Source organism: Babylonia areolata, chromosome 1 (genome assembly GCF_041734735.1).
Source record: "Babylonia areolata isolate BAREFJ2019XMU chromosome 1, ASM4173473v1, whole genome shotgun sequence".
NCBI lineage: Eukaryota > Metazoa > Mollusca > Gastropoda > Neogastropoda > Buccinidae > Babylonia > Babylonia areolata.
In genome coordinates this window covers 53,242,301-53,262,495 of record NC_134876.1, presented here as the reverse complement: position 1 = coordinate 53,262,495, position 20,195 = coordinate 53,242,301, and the positions used below count along the sequence as shown (strand labels likewise).

General features: G+C 40.9%; 1 protein-coding gene across 3 annotated transcripts in view; it reads right to left on the bottom strand.

Moving 5' to 3' along the window:
* The window catches only part of LOC143283989 (dnaJ homolog subfamily C member 13-like), a 79,986-nt gene that overhangs the window by 35,301 nt on the left and 24,490 nt on the right, over positions 1-20,195 (bottom strand). For all 3 annotated transcript variants that reach the window (XR_013055471.1, XM_076590498.1, XM_076590507.1), the window contains exons 19-40: positions 20,031-20,106; positions 19,080-19,175; positions 18,310-18,420; positions 17,409-17,534; positions 15,682-15,826; positions 14,982-15,051; positions 14,560-14,719; positions 13,764-13,928; positions 13,108-13,212; positions 10,295-10,497; positions 9,983-10,067; positions 8,935-9,135; positions 7,743-7,897; positions 7,189-7,390; positions 6,296-6,411; positions 5,801-5,879; positions 5,249-5,381; positions 4,391-4,575; positions 3,712-3,786; positions 3,000-3,116; positions 1,733-1,912; positions 435-611 (exon numbers count right to left, since the gene is read on the bottom strand). Coding sequence is in view for 2 of the 3 variants with exons in the window: in XM_076590498.1 (XP_076446613.1) it covers positions 435-611; positions 1,733-1,912; positions 3,000-3,116; positions 3,712-3,786; positions 4,391-4,575; positions 5,249-5,381; positions 5,801-5,879; positions 6,296-6,411; positions 7,189-7,390; positions 7,743-7,897; positions 8,935-9,135; positions 9,983-10,067; positions 10,295-10,497; positions 13,108-13,212; positions 13,764-13,928; positions 14,560-14,719; positions 14,982-15,051; positions 15,682-15,826; positions 17,409-17,534; positions 18,310-18,420; positions 19,080-19,175; positions 20,031-20,106 (2,962 nt within the window). In the remaining variant the exon portion in view is untranslated. The remainder of the gene's footprint in view (positions 1-434; positions 612-1,732; positions 1,913-2,999; positions 3,117-3,711; positions 3,787-4,390; positions 4,576-5,248; positions 5,382-5,800; positions 5,880-6,295; positions 6,412-7,188; positions 7,391-7,742; positions 7,898-8,934; positions 9,136-9,982; positions 10,068-10,294; positions 10,498-13,107; positions 13,213-13,763; positions 13,929-14,559; positions 14,720-14,981; positions 15,052-15,681; positions 15,827-17,408; positions 17,535-18,309; positions 18,421-19,079; positions 19,176-20,030; positions 20,107-20,195) is intronic.

Sequence of the window (20,195 nt, the reverse complement as noted above, 5' to 3'; positions counted from 1 at the left end):
CCTCTGAGTGAGTGAGTGCGAGTAGCGAGTGAGAGAGACAGACAGAAAGAGAGAGATAGAGTGAGAGGGACAGAGAGAGAGAGAAAGAGAAGAGAGGTGGAGAGAGACAGATTCTGAGAAACAGACTGAGTGAAAGATATTAGAGAAAAAGAGATATTCAGAGAAATTCAGAGACAGAGGCAGACTGAGAGAGACATCAAGTGTCAAAAAGGAGGAGTTTGTATGATACTCCATGTTTGGTGTTTACATATACTGTACCATGTCAAACTGATGCAAACTAGGCCTATGGTTTGCTCTGTTTGGCCAAATTTCGCGCGGCTAACAGTGAAAAGACGCCCCTCTTAGTCTGGCCCGCTCTTAGCCAATCAAACGCCTCTAACAGCTATAAGCGAAACTTTCATTTCACCGTGCCCCTCATACAAAGTTGTGCTCACCTCAGAGGGTTCCGGGTTGGCCAGTTTGCGAGCCAGGTATGGAGTCAGCATGGCCATGAGGGACTTCTTCACTGATGGGTTGTCCGGGGGCCCCTCCTCACCTGCCTCCTTGTCATGGTAACCGGCCAGACGGGCACAGGCAAAGATGCTCTGCTTCGCCAGCTGGTTGGCCACTTCCTGTTGGTCAGCAGTGTCACACTGTTCACTTCTCAGCCATTTACTACTACTACTACAATTACTGCTACTAAGAAGAAGAATTTACATTTATATTGTGCCCTTTCTCTTGAGTTAAGTTCAAAGTATACAAAGCCAAAGAAGAATGTACATATGTATAGCGCCCTTTCTCTCTGAGAGCTCAGTTCAAAGCTACAGCCAACAAAAGTGTCTATTTTTGTGTGTGATTATTTTACTTGGTCATACTTCTTTTTCTTGTTCAAATCAAACATCACTGTTTAAAGTGGCTGGGTACTGCATACTGTTCCTGTCATCATCACAGTTCACACTGCCACATAGCCAGCCAAGTCTGCCCCCACCACCTGCAGTGTGTATGTACCCAGCCAGGTCCACATGCACCTACCTGTCGACTGCTTTTCCTCACTCCTCCGCACACCCCAAAAATAATCCTCTTTTTCTTTTTACATTCCCGGGGAGGATGAAAAAGAGCATGCACATTTCCTTATCTCATCACCTTAAAGGAAATTTTGATTTGTTTTGTTGCTCTGCCCTTCTCTCATACAGGATGTATATACCTACATACTGACTGCTCTCCTATCTCTTCTCCACCCCTCCCTCATTCAGGGTGCATGTACCTGACCCACGTACCTGCTGACTGCTCTCCTCATTCTTCTCCACCCCTCCCTCATCCAGGGTGCATGTACCTGACCCACGTACCTGCTGACTGCTCTCCTCATTCTTCTCCACCCCTCCCTCATCCAGGATGCATGTACCTGACCCACATACCTGCTGACTGCTCTCCTCATTCTTCTCCACCCCTCCCTCATCCAGGGTGCATGTACCTGACCCACGTACCTGCTGACTGCTCTCCTCATTCTTCTCCACCCCTCCCTCATCCAGGGTGCATGTACCTGACACACACCTGCTGATTGCTCTCCTCTTCACCACTCCTCCATAATCCAGGGTCCATGTACCTGACCCATCTACCTGCTGACTGCTCCCCTCACTCTTCTCCACCCCTCCCTCATCAAGGGTGTATGTACCTGACCCACAAACCTGCCGATTGCTCTCCTATCTCTTCTACACCCGTCCCTCATAAGGGTGCATGTACCTGACCCACGTACCTGCTGATTGCTCTCCTCACTCTTCTCCACCCCTCCCTCATCAAGGGTGAAGTCGTAATGGAAGAGGTTTGGCAGCAGGTGCCAGAGGACACCAGACTCGAACAGGTTGGTTTGCAGCCAGAAGTCCACACAGAAGGCACTGACGCACTCCGTCACCACTGTGCACAGCTTGGCCAGGTTCTGGAGGGGAGACACACAGTTGGAGTGTTGGGGGGGAGATGTATACACCACTATTGTCATGAGTGAGTGTGAATGAGAGAGAGACACAGAGGGAGAGAGAGACAAAGAGAGAGAGACAGATGGAGAGAGAGATAGAGACACAGAGAGGGGAAGAGTGAGAGCGAGAGCAAGAGTGAGAGAGAGAGAGAGAGAGAGAGAGAGAGAGAGAGAGAGAGAGAGAGAGAGTGTATGTGAGAATGGTTGGTGGGAACGTATGAGTGCATGTGTGTGTGTGTGTGTGTGTGTGTGTGCACGCGCGCAAGTGTGTGTGCATGCTGAAATGAATGAATGAGTACTTTGTCTAAATCACCTTGTAGTGAATTAACAACTTCCCAGTGAGAAGAAGAAAGGGACACATAAACACAGCGCATATATTCCTGCCCAACTTGAACACTACATCAATATTCATTAAACGAATGGACAGCAATATCAAGTGAGAAGAAACCCAACTCAAAATCCAAAAATTAGCCCAATGAAGTAAATCTGGGGACACTTAGAAACTATATGCTCTTTCTTTTAAATTAATATTACTTCAAAAATTTACCCAATGAAGTATATCTGGGGGCACTTAGAAACTATATGCTCTTTCTTTTATATTAACATTACTTCTACATTTACAAACAGCACTTCACACATGCACCCATTTCTATGAGGTGGGTTTTATGTGTACGACTATCCTTCATTGACTTCAATTCTGTCAACATTGTCCAGGAACGTGTCTGCAGTTCATTTCTCGCTGGTTTTCTTGGTTTTAACAATGGAGAGAAACCGAAGGCTTGTTGACAGATGAGGGGGTGACACCAGCAAACAGGCTGAGGACCTTGGGTTATTGAGTGCCCCGACTACCTCAAGCGTCTCTCATCACAGAGCATCTCAGTTAAGTAAATTCTTGGTTTTCCTGGAGATGGCTTTGCATGTTATTCATCCAGCACCAACCCTTTCTCTCTGGGACATCATCATGTGCATGAATGGGTTCTTATGGAGCAACTTACATCTGTCAACTAAATGGACTAAAGAGCAGTGTGTAATTGTTAAGGTCTTTCCTTACCTTGAAGTACAGTATCCTGCATAGATCCCGGATAATGCCAGAACATTCCTGGATCTTTTCCCGACAGCCCTCAAACTGAGCAGCCACTGCGTAACACTTGGACACGTTCAGACACACCTGAAACACCCAGACACTTCAGTCACACCTGTAATATACAGCTGACTTGTGTAAGTATTACTGATAATTGTAAAGGAGAGGACAATTACTATAAATTGAGATGCATGAAAGAAAAAAAAAAGAAGATTAACACCAAACAAAATAAAAGTAACCACCAGATAAATAAAAGTAACCACCACACAAATATACAAGAAAAAGAATAATGATATTCAAACATGTTTTGCAAATCAAACAACTTTAAACCGAACAATGCCCAAACATTTCCAAATAGATAAAGCACACACATGCAACCCCATCCATACATTCATACTGAAATGCTTTCCCCCTATTTTGGTTGAGGGCATCAGTTCTGATTGTCAGGTTGCTATGTGCAGTCTCACTGATACACTAGCAAAGTATTCAGTTGAATATAGCTTACACTGATGCTGAAAATCATTATTCAATGCAAACAGTACACTTGTGAATCTCTAAGCATTTGCTCCAATAAAAAATCAAAACAAAAAAGCTTATTTGAAAAACACAGAGAATGCAATGTAGAGGACATTTTATTTAATCTGCCCACTACGGACAGCACTTTCTGTAGTGATTGCCTCACCTGCACAGCCAGGTCGTTAGGATTGCTGGACTGACTGAGCACGCTGACACACCTGGTGAAGGCATCATGCAGCACCTGTCAAAATAATCACAGTCACCTGTCACTGCTTCATGCTGTCACAACACAGCTCATATTACCTGACATATAGTGAGTAAAGAGGAGAAACTGAGAGGTAAAATTTCTAAACATATATACACACACACATACGCTCATACAAATACGCCACACACATACACATACCACACACACGCACCACATCATGCATGTACACACACCACACAAAACAAACTACACCACACAATACCACAGACACCAACCCTTCACCGCACAACATTCGTCAAATATCACTCAAATGCAGAGACATACAACTGATGAACAACAACCACCACAAGACATACACCAAACCACATACATTACTCAACAAAAAGCATACAGACACATCACACCATACACAGAAACTGCACAACACATAAACAAACCCTACCACACACACAAATTCCTAAAAAACTCACAACTAATACAACTCTAAGCTGAAAGAGATATGTAATCTGAAAAGAATCACAGTTGTATCACAGTCAGATGGAAACTGAATCTAATACTAATCACTGAACCCCCCCCCCCCCCCCCCCCCCCCCCCCCCCCCCAAAACCAATCATACAACTAAAATGCATGCACAAACCTTAATGCCGTTCTCTCGTCGGAGTTCTTCAGCATTCAGAGCGGAGCAGTTGACAGTGTGGTAGGCCACTTCTGCGGCAGCAGCCAGGAGAGGGGCCGTCTTGGAGAACAACTGATCGTCATTAGTCTCCATCTGGATCGTCTTGATGAGCATTGGGTAGCCAGCATACTTGTAGGGATGGAGATCTGCAGTCACCATCGCGACAGGTGAGAAAGGGGTCAAATAGCAGGTAAGAAAGGGGCCATGGGACAGGTGAGAAAGAGGCCAAAGAAAGTGACAAAGAGGTCAAAGGACAGGTGAGAAAAGGGTCAAAGGACAGGTGAGAAAAGGGTGAAAGTGCAGGTGAGAAAGAGGTCATCATTTGGACAGGTGAGAAAAGTTTCTCCTGTGTGCACGTATATCTATCAGAATAAAAATGGATTTTTTTTTCTACAGACCCTTGTCACAGGCAACATTTTCTTGTTCTTTGAACTCCTTTTTTTTGGTTTTTGCCTAAGCAGCATGCAAGTCATGGAGCACATTATAGTTTTTCTTTATTTTTCATCTTATTTTAAGTGAACTACACTAGCTTTCACCATTGGCTCCCAGTCAACCCACCCCCTACCCTCCTCTGAAAAAAAAAGACAGGAAAATAAAAACATTAGAAAATAAAGAAAAAGGATGTAGGGATAGATCCATTTATACTTCTTTTGTGTTTTCTAATGATGGACATTTGCTGTGTTCTTCAATCTTGGATGTGTGATCACTTTGAACACTTTCTGTGTAGTTGAAGTACATAGTGTTCATGGGAATACTTCAGCTTTTTCAGAGACAGAAAGACACTGGGAGGAGGTAAAAATAAGGGGGAAAATTTCTTACCTTCCTTGTGTCTGCTGAAGAGAATGGACTGTGCTTTCAGAATGAGCACAATGTTCTGTGGGTCAGGGCCATCTTTGACTTTTGATTTGCTGCACAGGAACTCGTACGCTTTGTTCACTTGCTCAAACATTTCCTGTAACAATACACACACTAATTTGATCCTTTGAATCCCTTAAAAATGAGCAATCAGTGCTGTAAATTGTGCACTCCTTGGCAATTTTACAATTATTCAAATCTAATTAAGTAAAATGATCAACAAAAATAAAATGCGTACACACACACTCACCCACCCATATCTAACTGCTGAGAGCAAATCAGATGAAAGAAAAAGAATCCAGCTTTTAAGCAAGAATTGAGCTCAAGGAGGACTCATAATTGTGTGAATCAGGAAGCAACTGGTTTCTTTGAATAAGTGCATTAAAAAGAAAAAGAAAAAAAAAAGAAAGAAAAAAGATAGAAACAAAGAAATAAAGATAGAAACAAAATAGAAATCAAGAAGGAAAACAGTCACAAAATATGAAGCAGAGGAAGCACAGGAAAAAGTGAACTCACTCGTCCCTCAGGATTCTTGTCCGGGTGGTACTTCTGGGCCAGCTTGAAGTACGCCTTTCTGATCTTGGATTCATCATGTCTGTCCACACAACAAGAGCTTCTTAAACAACAGATAATTCTGATGGAAAACATACCATCACTATGGCCTGTTCACCACCACCCCCAATCTACCCCACTTTTTAGGTTTTATACTGTATTGTGATGAACTGGCCTATATATATAAATATCTGTAAGTAATGGCACACCCCAACTGCCCCCGTCACCTGCATTTTTGGTTTCTTTCTTGAAACTTTTGGGGTCACAAGTGAACCATAAAGGCTTTGCTCCCTGTTTCTAATGAATCAGATTTCATAAAACAAGCCCCCATTACTCACAGATACCTCAGTATTGCTATGAATTATATAACCATGACAAGCACACTGTAAACAGCCAGGAAGGGTGATATAACACACACACACACACAATGCAGTACAGAAGACACAGACAGACCCTCACCCCCCAGTGTTTTTAGACAGGTTGAGCACGTTGTAGGCATCCTCCACAGACATGGATGGAGGCTTCTTCTCCACCTCTTTCTTCCACGCATCCAGGATGTCTTTCAGCAGCCGCACCTGGTCACAAGTTTCACACACACTCAGAGCATAATTTGTTGTATGTTAAACACCCACACCCCTCCCACACACACACAGAATGTCACTTGCTGCATGTCACACACACACACACACACACACACACACACAGAACATCACCTGTCTAACTATTGCTGCTTCTAAATGAAGTCATCTCTCAAAGTCTGCGTTCATGGATGTAAATATTTTTTATTCTATTTCAACATATATACATATACCTTTTATTGTCTGTTGATTTTTTTAATTCGCTTCTTCCTCAACTGTGTGAAGACACTGGGGCACCACACAGAAGAACTGTTCACCAGATTCCTCCACATCTGTCGGTTGTATTTTATATGCAGTATACGATGAAGAGATGCCTCAATGGTTTGTTTACAATAAATAATAACTCACAATAAATGTAATTGCTTTGAAAGGCATAATCAAACTGCTGAAGTGGCTTTGCATCACAGTATCAATGATAAAATGTGCAAAATGTGAAGCTGTGTTTCTCTAGAAGTTAAATAAACACTTGGTAATCAATAAATCATGTGTAAGGACCCATCATGAGTACCAGAAGGTCATACACATAAAGATCTTTGACAGACAAAAGTACATGCTTTTCTAACCATTCACTTTAATCAGAGATAAATTTAACAACATTTTTGAAGTGGGGGTGCAGTATATTCAAACAGTACAAAAAATGATCTATTATCTTTAAAATCAGAATTCATCGAGAACACACAAAACTCTGTAGTGAGAGGATGAAGACCATCTTACGGGGTCTTTGATGGGCCAGTCAGGGAAGCGGGTGGTATCACACAGGTGTTTGAGGTAGTAGATGTTACAGAACAGCTCATTCTCAAGCTGCGGGTAGTTGATGGCAGGTATAGGACAATACTGGTATAAAGCTCGTGTATTGCTCTGGAGTCGTGGTGAGAAGTCTGCCAAGTGGGACGCTATCTTCTCAATCATCATGCGCCTGAAAGGAATCACGAAATGAACACTTCACATAATACCCACATCAGTTTACTTCCTTTCAACTTCTTAACCACACTACCACAATGCCATGACCTGACATAAATGTAGGATTTTTCACCCCACTCCCTCACCCCCTTTACATGCAAGATTACACCCACTGTTTGGATGAAGTATATATTGCATACCTGTCGCTAATAATGCAATACAACTTTTTCTGCAGTGTTCTCTCATAACTAAAACACGGTGATCAACTTACAGTCAGTTGTATATGAGCAAAATCACAACTATGATGTTAATCAAAAGAACGAAAATATAACCCATCATACATTTTCCAGGTGAAAAACCTACTGCACCTCATTTCAGAGTTCCAGATGGCCTCTGGCGTGTCAAACTCTCCCAGGAAGATCTCGGCAAACTTGTCAGGGGAGTAGTTCTCCAGGTAGCACACCATGGCCTCAGGCATGATATGGCCCATCACACTGCGGATCATGATGTCTGACGTCTTGTTCTGAAACACCAGGGTATATGTAGGATGATGACTAACGTGACCCTGGAAGAATTCTACAATCATATTTGCATCCAGACATTAGAAGTTACCTTGAATACTTAATGCTATCATTATGAGCACGACAATGGTCAGACAGATCCAGAAGACCACAATATCAAGGTATGCACGCTGAGACAGTGTTGTTCATTAACTTACTGATGACAAAGCATTCATCCTGTCTGGGTCCTCTTTCTTCCCATCACCGTACTCACCGCCTGATCTCGGGAGTCTCTCCAGTGCACTAATCCACAACCAGAACGGTTGACGGTACACAATAGGAAGGAGTGAATGTAGGGGAGATGACAAAAGTGGGGATACTTTAACCAATACAATTGCTCTCTTCTGGAGTGGTGTACATTACTGACAGATATGGTGTATTGCAATAATAAGTGCACACACAAAAGAAAACCCTTCTCACACAAACATCTACAACCAACCTGTCTCACTGACACTAAACACCATGACACTGTGTCCGAAAAGCGCTTTTAAAACTTGGGTCTTTGACAGAAGACAGGTGCAATATGTAAGTACCCATATCGATCAACCACCATGACTCTGAGCTTGATCCCTAAGGATAGGTTCAATACACAAGTATCCATATCAGTCAACAACCATAACGCCAACATGTGTCAAGTGTTTTTTGGATCAATCAGGAAATTTGGTAGGAACATTCTGAATTTGGTAGGAACACTTGGACTCTGAGCCACACCAGTAAACATACATTTTATCTACAAGGCATACAGACAATGTTAACACACATGCGATTAGCTGGGCATCATCCTGTGAGAACAAGGTTAGTAGTGACTGTCCTGGCCTCATGATTGATAGGTCAAGAGCGTCTAGGTAATGTTACGATAGGAAAGCATGTGATAATGCTATGTAGTCGAAAATGAACTTGTCGGAACAATTCTGATGTTGGCATAACATTGGAACAAAATATGATCGAGTGTAGCAAAATACAGCAAAATAGTAAGAGCTGGCATCTGTGAACAACGCACCTCGTCGGAGCGGAAGGCCTGCTGGAGGTGTGTGTACTTCAGGAAGCGGGCAACTGGCAGCACGTTGGAGCCGGTGTACATCATGATGAAGAAGAACACACCTGACAGGTAGAGGCGCGACAGGCCCGGGTTGTTCTCCATCACCTGGTACAGCAGTGTCGCCACCTTCTCCACCAACACCGGGTCAAAGGTCAGCAACAGCTGCACACGCCCCACAGAACACAGGATAGTTGATTTTCTAGCATTAACAATAGGGAAAGGGTCAAAGGTCAGCAACAGCTGCACACGCCTCACAGAACACGGGATAGCTGATTGTCTAATATTGCTAATTTGTCAAAGGGTCAAAGGACAACTGCTTATGCACCACAGAACACAGGATAGTTGATTGTCTAGTGACAGAAACAGTGAAAGGATCAAAGGTCAGCAACAGCCACACACGCTCCTCAAAACGCAGGAAAGTTGATTGTATGTGTGTGTGTGTGTGTGTGTGTGTGTGTGTGTGTGTGTGTGTGCAAGTGTGAGTGTGTGTGTTTGTAAGAGCGTCTTTGGTGCTTCGTGTCTGAAGGACATGTTATTGTGTAACATTTTGCGAGGTTTCAAAGGGTGATACAAAATGTGCTATCATTATTATCACAAATGAAAAGACATTAAACTAACAAAAGAAAGAAAGAAAGAATAAAGGATACTTCATTCTTTGAAGCCTATATTTTTTCCATGATGTAGGAATCTTTGCAGAGAAATTTAATATGGTAAGGGTATGTGTATTTCTGTGAGGTTTCTGTGGGTTAGTATGCATGGGAAATTTAAAGTGTCATGATATGGTGGTGTGTGACTGCCGTGTACACGTATGTGCGTGTGTGTTCTTGTGTGTGAGAGATAACTCAGAATGTTTTTATTAGAAGGCCTATCCTTCCAACCTGTCCTTGAGAGAGATACTGACCCAAATAATCAGTATTAATTTGTCAACAAATATGAACAAATAAGTGAACATAAAAAAAAACAACCCAGAACACACACGCGCACACAAATCAAGGCGTAAACGACTGACCTGTACAATGTGAGGCAGACAGGTAGCGTCAGAAAGGATGCGCTTGACTCGTGGCAATGGTCGAACTACCGCACCATCTACGTCTCTGCACGAAAGATACAGGATCAGGATCTTTATAAAGTACACACACACACACACACACACACACACAACCACACACACACACAAACACACACACATACCCAGACGTGCATACTAATTCCTTTATTTCCTTCCTCCAATTTTGTCAACAGTGTTCAGACACATTTTACACACACACACACACACATCTCATTTTCAACTGAAACCCTGTAGACTGCTGAGTTGACCTACTTGCTGGGATAGTACTCGGCCATCCTGATGAGCATGTTGAGGATGAGCGTGGCCAGGTCACTCTCGTTCATGACGGCCTGACCTGAGGCCATAAGCGTCCACTTCAGCTGGGGCACTGTGTGCAGGGGCCGCCACCCATCCATGCCTTGAGCCCAGCACCGCGTCTTGCTGTGGATCACCCCTTGCTCCCAAAACTCCTTTATCTGTGGGTCACAACACAGCAAAAATTTATCTGTCAGACCTGTCAATCCTGCTACTGTCAACTGCGGTGCATCAGTTTCCTTCGGAAATATCTGTCCACCGGCGCAACATCTAGACTTGTGGTTTCTCTCATTTTCACTCGCCTTGACTACTGTCACTCTCTATTGTCTGGTTTGCCTGTTTCATCCATTCAGTCCCTAAAGAGCATACAAAACTCTGCTGCCCGACTCGTCCTCAGAAAGAAAAGATCTGAGCACATCACTCCTCTTTTGCAACATCTCCATTGGCTCCCTGTCTCACACAGAATAAGGTACAAGATCAGCACTCTATGTTATACAGGTATTCACAAATCTGCCCCTTCCTATCTCTGTAGCTGCCTTCACCTCTACACTCCATCACGCTCTCTAAATATTTTTTCACGCCTACATTGAATCTTATATAAACTATGCCTCAACTGTTTGGGATTCAGTGAGTGATAACATCCTAAAACCACTCCTAAGTCTTCATAGGCGTGCTCTTAAATTAGTTATTCTAAAATCGTCCTCTTTATATGTTTCTGATTATACAGAACTTGATATATTGCCATTGAAAATTAAACTGAAATATAATAAAGCCATATTTATGTTCAAAACATTATCAGGTTATGCCCCACCCTCTCTCATAAGTAATTTTCCAGTAAATAGTCACTGTCACATACATAAAATAACCTTGCCTCGGCCAAGAACTGATCTTTATAAAACAAGTTTCACATACTCTGGTGGATATTTATGGAATTCTATTTCATCTACACTTAATATAAACTCCAGTCTCAGTGTCTTCAAAAGACTATATCATAAACATCTAATGTCAGAGCTAAGTTCTACGAATCCTTGAAATTACTGAGACTGATAAACAAATGATGTATTCTCAATATCCTTGTCTATTTGTCTATCTCCTTTCCTCCCTTCCTCCTTCCCTCCCTCTCTTCCTCTCAACAGTTTTCCTCTCTTTCCTTCTTCGTATCTCTTCCTCTCTTATCGTCTTCTTCCCTCTCTCCTTCACGCAAAAGCATACTATGTTATTTTGTGGGGAATTGTGTATTTTCTATGCCATTTATTGTTCTTGTTGTTTTTTGGGTTCTTTTTCCTCCTTTTTTCAGTCTTCTTGTATTTCCTAGATTAGTTTATACATTTTCTTTACTAGGGTAGGATGAAAACAGGCTGATAAGTGCCTATTCCTTTTCCCTCAATAAAAAAGTTCGATTTCAATTTCTCTACTATCAGCTTCGGATCCTCTCTGTTTATACACACCCAGATTCAAACACTCCACTGTCGGCCGCCGTTCTTTCTCTGTCTCTGGACCTTGCAATTGGAATGAACTTCCTCTTTCGCTTCGTCAGGTCTCCGCACTCAGCTCTTTCAAGTCTGGCCTTAAATCCCACCTTTTCCCAAGATAGCCTCCCTTCCCTGCCTCTTCCTTGTCTTCAGGTTCTCCAGTATTAGAGTTATACATGCGTGTCAATGACTGCTGCGAAAGCACTTTGATTTGTCTCTGCACAATATTCAGCGCTATATAAATATAATCATTATTATTATTATCATAAACACTGTTGCTCCCAGAACTTTCACCTGCCTGTCACGGAACAAATCTAAGTCCACTATTGCTCCCAAAACCTTCATCTTCCTGTCATGAAACAAATATATATCCATTACTGCTCCTCAAACTTTCATCTGCCCATCAAGAAACACTCTATATTCACCATTGCTCCCAAAACTTTAATCTACCTGTCACAACAAATCTATATCCACTATTACTCCCAAAACTTTCATCTACCCAAAACAAAACAAATCCATATCCACCATTGCTCCCAAAACTTTCATCTACCCAAAACAAAACAAATCCATATCCACCATTGCTTCCTTAACTTTCATCTACCTGTCACAACAAATCTATATCCACTATTGTTCCAATAACTTTCCTCTGCCTGTTACAATGAATCTATATCCACTACTGTTCCCAAAACTTTCATTTACCTGTCACGAAACAAATCTAAATCCACTACTGTTCCAATAAGTTTCATCTGCCCATCATGAAACAAATCTGTATCCACTACTGTTTCCAAAACTCTTATCTGTGAGTCACAACACATGTCTGTGTCTACTATTGCTCTCAGAACTCTTTCATCTTGTGTCACAATACAAGTCTGTGTACTATACAACCAAGAACTTAATCGGTGGGTCACTACACACATCAGACTAATAATAATAAACTAAAATTATCTAATTCAAAGAAAACAATACGTCAGCAAATACCTTAACATGTGACAAAAAAGAAAATGACTCCAAATTTAACTCTGCAACAATGAAAATTGTATTCGCATTCGAAGTGGATCTTACAAACTTCGCAAATCTCTGCATTATTTATTTTGTTAAGTAAATAATCTGAATTCAATTTTCATCTTTGGAAACTTTTTCTTTAGGATTAAATCTTTACTTAATTTGAAAATGATACTGTTTGCTACGTCACTGCTGATTTCATAATGTTGTCAGATCCACCGATACATATTAATGTGAAATCATTTCCTGACGGTGTAAATGAATTATCTAGGTCCATGTCCCTGAACAAGATCCTACCTCTTCAAAGCTGTAGGGACCTAGGCGCTCCTTCTCTGCATTGCCAAAGTACCACTCCTTCTCACTGCTTCTCTGCATGTCTGGGGAGGCTTCAATCACATTTGTCTGCACACAGTGTCAAACATCACCCTCAATTCAGTTTACCAAAATGATTAGTGACTGCCTCCTTGTTTCTGTAGAAAGATTTAACATGCACACTGTTTCAATTTAATAAAACATGATGACTATCTCACATTATACCTTGTGTTTGTAAAAGCTGCTCATTTTTGTTAAATAACAACATGTGAAGTTATTTGTGAGCACAAGAAGTAAGCTAGTTTTCTATTTCAAATGAACACAGACCACAACAAAATGAACATATATTTTTTATTATTCACGGTATTTATCAGTTCATGGAGAACTGAGCAACACCTGTCATAGGTTACAACGCAAAAACGCATGTCTGTGAGGTTACAGTACACCATGGAAAGAAATGCAGGAAAAAGTGCATATAAAACCCCTAAAATAAAGCAGTAAAACACATAGCAACCCCTGATGAATTTGGAAAGTTTTTACATACACGGTTTTATATTAGTGATAAAAAAAATTTGAAGTACACTATAAATATCACATACTGTCGCATGTCTGTAACAGCTATCCCACTTCAGTGAACTGACCTGCAGTGGCACAGTGGCTCTGGACGTGTGTAGATGAGCCAGCGTGAGCAGGTCCACGAGCACCTTGATGCCGTTGGCGTCCATGATCTCCTTCACATTCCGTTTGTGCAGGATCAGCTTGTTGAGGAAGCCAATCAGCCGGTCTCTCTCCAGCTTGTCTGTACACTGACAAGCACAAAGGGAAACACGGGTCACGGTACAAACATGTCAGGTACCAACGCACTGTGAAACTTGGCAATAACAGAATATATGGAACTGGACAAAGTTAAAAGTTACTGTTTCACTGTTTGTAGATGGAACAGTTATAACATTTACAACTCTGTTCTCTACTTCCCCTCCCCCACCCCTCCTCCATCAAAAGTTTACAAGTCACTGTTTCTCTCTTTGTGGATGGACCATTATAACACACTTACAGCCCCCCCACCCTTTCCTCCCCAACACCAACACCTGACAAACTACTATATATAGTCACTGATGCATAGTCTGAATTTATGGTAAACACATCTGATGCATGATGCCTTACACTGGACACTGTTCTTCCCAACATATTACCATCAGCATTACTGAAATTTCTCAAACTTAGCACCAACATAAAACATCTGTCAAGGTATAACCATCAACACTAATCAAATTTCTCAAACTTAGCACGAATACAAAATATCTGTCAAGATAATACCATCAACACTTATCAAATTCCTCAAACTCAGCACCAACACAAAACATGCCTTCCTCCACATTCTCCCATCCCTGGTACTACCCCAAGCCATGCAGACTGAAGACAGGACACGCCACTGACCCTCTCTAGCATGCCGACAATGTAGCGCGTGTCGTTGAAGGCTCCGATCTCCTCATGGCATCGACCATACACAATGGCCATGGCTTGAAGGCACATGCATTTCATTGGGATCTTAGGTGTCAGGAGGAACCGGTGGTACAGGTCATTGAAAAATTCATATCTGCAAAACAAACAGAAGGATAGAACAGAATCCATTTTAATATATCACTGTTTCTGGAGTTGATTAGAAGGACATCTTGGACAAAATATTTGGTTTCATATTATTATGATAATGCAGAACATTTATATCACATCAGTGTGTTGCTATGATGGGAGCTTTCAACGCAATACAAAATAACATTGAAAAAAGAAACAAAATAACAACAAAAAACAGCAACACACACACACAAACAAAAACAACAACAACACACCAATTAACTTACGATTTCTTGATGGCACTAGTTTCTTCAGACTCCTCATCTTCTTCCAGCAGCAGACGCAGGTAGTAGTCACCTGCACAAAAAATACATTCACTTCTGAAACCCAATCCACAACTTCTTTATATAGATAATGGTAGCTATACATGCTAAAGAAATCCTGCCTTTACTCTATATGACCAACTGAAACAGCATTCTGCCTGTAAGACTTGCTTTGAGATGAACAACTGCAATAGCTGTGGGTAAAAAATTCCCTCTTAGTTTTGCATGGTTTGATTTCCTGTGTAGTTTGTCCAACTAGATTTAACTGGTAACTCATTCATTTTGACTTCCTTTATGCTGAACTTCTTTATTTCTTTAAAGCTGACCTGATTTAATTTCACTTTTTCTTTACCACTTTTCACATCCTTTGAAGCTTGCATATTTCCTAAGAAGCTTACCTGTTTTGATATCCTTTGTACCTTTCCTATTTTGATTTCCTCTGGAGAAGACTTATGATTTCCTTTCAAGCTGACCTATTTTGATTTCCTTTCAAGCTGACCTATTCCACATGAAGCTTAGCTGTTCTGAGCTTCAAAGCTCACCTGTTTTGATTTCCTCTTAAGATGACCTATTATGATCTCCTATAAAGCTTTCCTATTTCACACGAAGCTTAGCTGTTCTGATTTCCTTCAAATTACCTATTCTGATTTCCTTCAAAGCTTACCTATTTTGATTTCCTCAGAGAGGCAGTGGTAGGGAACCTCAAACTCCTGGTGGTTCCAGGCGACGATGCAGTTGGAGCCCAGCTCCTTGTCCACATTAAAGGCTCGCATTTCGTTCTCAAAGGCCTCACGCAGCTCCTCCCTCGTCTGCACACATTCAGTTCATTTTCATGTTCTGCAGCGACTCATGCAAAAGTTACATAAAACAGGTATTATTCTGTTCTGCAGCAACTCACAGAATGCACATGCAAAAAGTTACATAAAACAGTTATTATCCTGTTCTGCAGCAACTCATGGTGTGCACATGCAAAAAGTTACATAAAATAGGTTACATAAAACAGGTATTATCCTGTTCTGCAGCAACTCATGGTGTGCACTTGCAAAAAGTTACATAAAACAGGTATTATTCTGTTCTGCAGCAACTCCTGTTGTGCACTTGCAAAAAGTTACATAAAACAGGTATTATCCTGTTCTGCAGCAACTCACAGAGTGCACGTGCAAAAAGTTACATAAAACAGGTATTATTCTGTTCTGCAGCAGCTCATGGTGTGCACCTGCAAAAAGTTATATAAAACAGGTATTATCCTGTTCTGCAGCAACTCACAGAGTGCACATGCAAAAAGTTACATAAAACAGGTATTATCCTGTTCTGCAGCAACTCATGGTGTGCACATGCAAAAAGTTACATAAAACAGGTATTATTTTGTTCTGCAGCAACTCATGGCGTGCACTTGCAAAAAGTTACACAAAACAGGTATGCAGCACGATGTGCACATGAAGCCATATTCGTAATGCACTTAGAACACGGTCTCTGACTGATGACATGTGCTGTATAAGAGCCTATGATAGCAAGTACATGACAGTCAACACAGCATCATAGTTATAATCACTCTATCTTTTATTTCTTGCAAGAGACATTTTGCTCATTACGTTATTTATAATCATACTTTTTGTGCCATCAGTCATGAGCGACCAACAAAGCACCGAACTGTGTATGACTGACATTCGGGTTATGAACAATGAACAAGGACTTTTATTCTGAACTTATATTGCAGATGCATGTAGTCAATTCCTTTGGCAGTTTTATGCTGAACAACTTTCTGTATCATCACAAGAAAGTCAATGCATATAATTTTAAAAAGGTAATACCCAGTCATTAACCAAAAGAAAACAAAAGCTGACACAACATTCATTAAGAAAAACTTTTAAAAGACAGAGAAAGCTGAAGTTCAATCCCTGGATATCAGTCATGCAAGTGTGTGTGGAAGATCATGTGAAAGATATCAGGACATATTCATGTGTATGAAATTAAAAAAAGAAAGAAACCAGGATATGATTCATGTGTGAGGAAGATCATGTGGAGAAAAACAAAAAGAAAATTGTTCAAAATCTGTGTGGAAGATTAAGTGAAAAAAGGACATATTTCTGAATTTGTGCTGAAAATCATGTGAAAGAAACAAGCACATGCTTCAAAATGTGAAAAGATCATGTGAAAGAAACAAGGACATACTTCAAAATGTGTGTGGAAGATCATGTGAAAGAAACGAGGACATACTTAAAAATGAGTGTGGAAGATCATGTGTAAGTAATGAGGATATACTTCAAAATGTGAAAAGATCATGTGAAAGAAACGAGGACATACTTCAAAATGTGTGTGGGAAGATCATATGAAAGCAATCAAGACATGGTTTTACTCAAGCAGAACAGTGGTGACTGTGTGGTGGCTTACCTTGTAGTTCCAGAGCAGGTTGGGTTTGGCATGGTCCCTGTTGAAGTAGTAGTAAAACAGTGGCCAGTTGGCCTCGCTCTTTATCCTCTGTCGCCGCTTCCGCAAAACGATGGGCTTGTCGTTTTGCTATCACCATACACACATTCATGTCTTTTTGCTATCACCATACACACATTCATGTCTTTTTGCTATCACCATACACACATTCATGTCTTTTTGCTATCACCATACACACATGTCGTTTTGCTATCACCATACACACATTCATGTCGTTTTGCTATCACCATACACACATTCATGTCTTTTTGCTATCACCATACACACATGTCGTTTTGCTATCACCATACACACATTCATGTCTTTTTGCTATCACCATACACACACGTCGTTTTGCCATCACCATACACACATTCATGTCGTTTTGCTGTCACCACACACATTCATGTCATTCTGCTGTCACCACACACACATTCATGTTGTTTTGCTATCACCATACATGCATTCATAATTTTGCTGTCACCATATATGCATTCGTGTCATTTTGCTGTCACCATAGACACATTCATGTCATTCTGCTGTCACCTTCCACACATTCATGTCTTTTTGCTGTCATTGTACACACACTCCTTTCATTTTGCAATCACCATATACACATTCATCATTTTGCTGTCACTATACACACATTTATGTCATTTTGCTGTCACCTTATACACATTCATGTCATTTTGCTGAGGGAAACACAATGCAGTAAAATCAAATTTCTTTTCTATCACTTTCAGAATCATTTAAATCAGAATGATAATTAAAGAAAAAATATTTCCTGGAAAACTGTAGAGTAGCATTTCATAAAACAATCCCACAACGATAAAAACAACAACAAGATCACAAAGCGTGCAGTTACCATCTGTTTCTTTTCCAGGCCGATGCGTGAGCGCCAGTGCTGTAGAATATTGTCAATTTTCTTCTCAATCAGCAGCAGCTGTAGGTTGCGTTTGTTCTTGTTCAGGTGATCCTGTGCAAAAGGACACTACACAATGCACTCTGTGAACATCAGGTAACTGACAACAGGTAGCCCCTCATATATATGATGCTCATGCATATATGTACACACAATTACACCTGGCTTCATATCATCAAATGATCGCTTTGTTAAATTCTTGTTATAATTATGTTTGACCAAGTTCATATGTGTATGCCACTTTTTATGACTTGATTATACACACAAAGGTCAATCAATTCAAATATAAACACCAGCATTTATTTAATCAGTAGACTCATAAGACTAGGCGTTAGTCTTTGTCAAAACAGATTTCTCTGTGAAATTCAGACTGTTCTCCCTAGGAAGAGTATGTCATCACAGTGCAGTGTTACCTCTTTATTTACCTTTTCTCTGTTTGCAAATGTATTTGTTTTACTGTCAAAGTAGATTTTTCTGCAGAATTTTGTGAGGGAAACCCCTCTTGATAAAATGGGTTCTTTTACATGCACTATGTGCATGTTGCACAAGGGACCTCCGTTTACTATCTTATCTGAATGTCAGTAATAGACCTAAACACACCAAATTCCTCAAGTCTTATTATCTGGAAATACACAAGAAACAATTTTTAATAGGGCAGAGCTGTCAGTATCAAGGAGTCAGTATACTCCAACAGACAAACATGGGCAGGTCACCTGTGCCAGTTTGACGTTGTCCCTGACGTGCAGTCGATCGGTCTCACTGACTGGAACATCGTCTGGAGAGTCCAGGTAGGCAAGCAGACCACTTGGCTGAAACACATATTCATTTCAACAAACTATCCTCACAATAGCCAAGTGCTCCACTGTCTCCATGTCTGTTCTGTTGGTTCACCCATCACAAAAGACACACCACAGTGACAACACACATAAACAAACACATCAGTGACGACATACACGAACAAATATGCAAAAAAAAGGATCACCTATATCCCTTAGACTGCTTATACATAGGCACAGGCAAACATACAGCATCTACATGTTTCAACATGTTGAAAGCTAGAGGTAAATAATTTGTTCTGAGGAAAAAATAATTTTCTTCCTAAAATTACTTTTAGTCAAACATACTTACCATGACCCACCCAAGTCTGCACCAGTGGGTCACGGTAAAGTATGTGTCATTAAAGGAAATGTTTGTCCTAAAATAACATTTAATCTGACATATTTCTCATGACCCACTGGTGCAGCAGACTCCAGCAGGGGTCTGATTCCTATACAATGCAAAATACTACTTCCCTCAGGAAAGGAAAATGAAAGTAGCTGCAGCTAGTGACCTTTCAATTTCCTGATATTGAAATAATGGCTGAATATCTAAAGGAAAATGCAGAGCACCTGTGTACTATTTTGAGTTGTGACTCAAGTTTGTGTTCCTTTCTTTTTTCTTGACAATCCCTTCACTCCTCATATGAAGTCATCAATTTTATCATTGTACACACACACACACACACACACACACACAAGAGTGAGCTAACAGCTGCGTTAAAAAGGGTGACAAATCTAAAGACCACAAGAACAAAAAAAAAATAATGTGCCCCTAGATCTTGTCTTCTCTTGTCTTGATGGTGAAAACAGCATGAACAGTAAACAGAACATGTCCTTCATTCTCACCAAAATGCGCTTCAGCAGTCCCATGGCGGTGGGGTGGCCAGTCACCCACAGACCCACTAAATGCCGACTCAGCTGTCTGAAATAAAAACAAAAGAAAAGAGAAAAAATGTACTTGTACATACAGGCACCTCTTCTGATTTTTTTCACCTGCAGTAAAGAAAACAA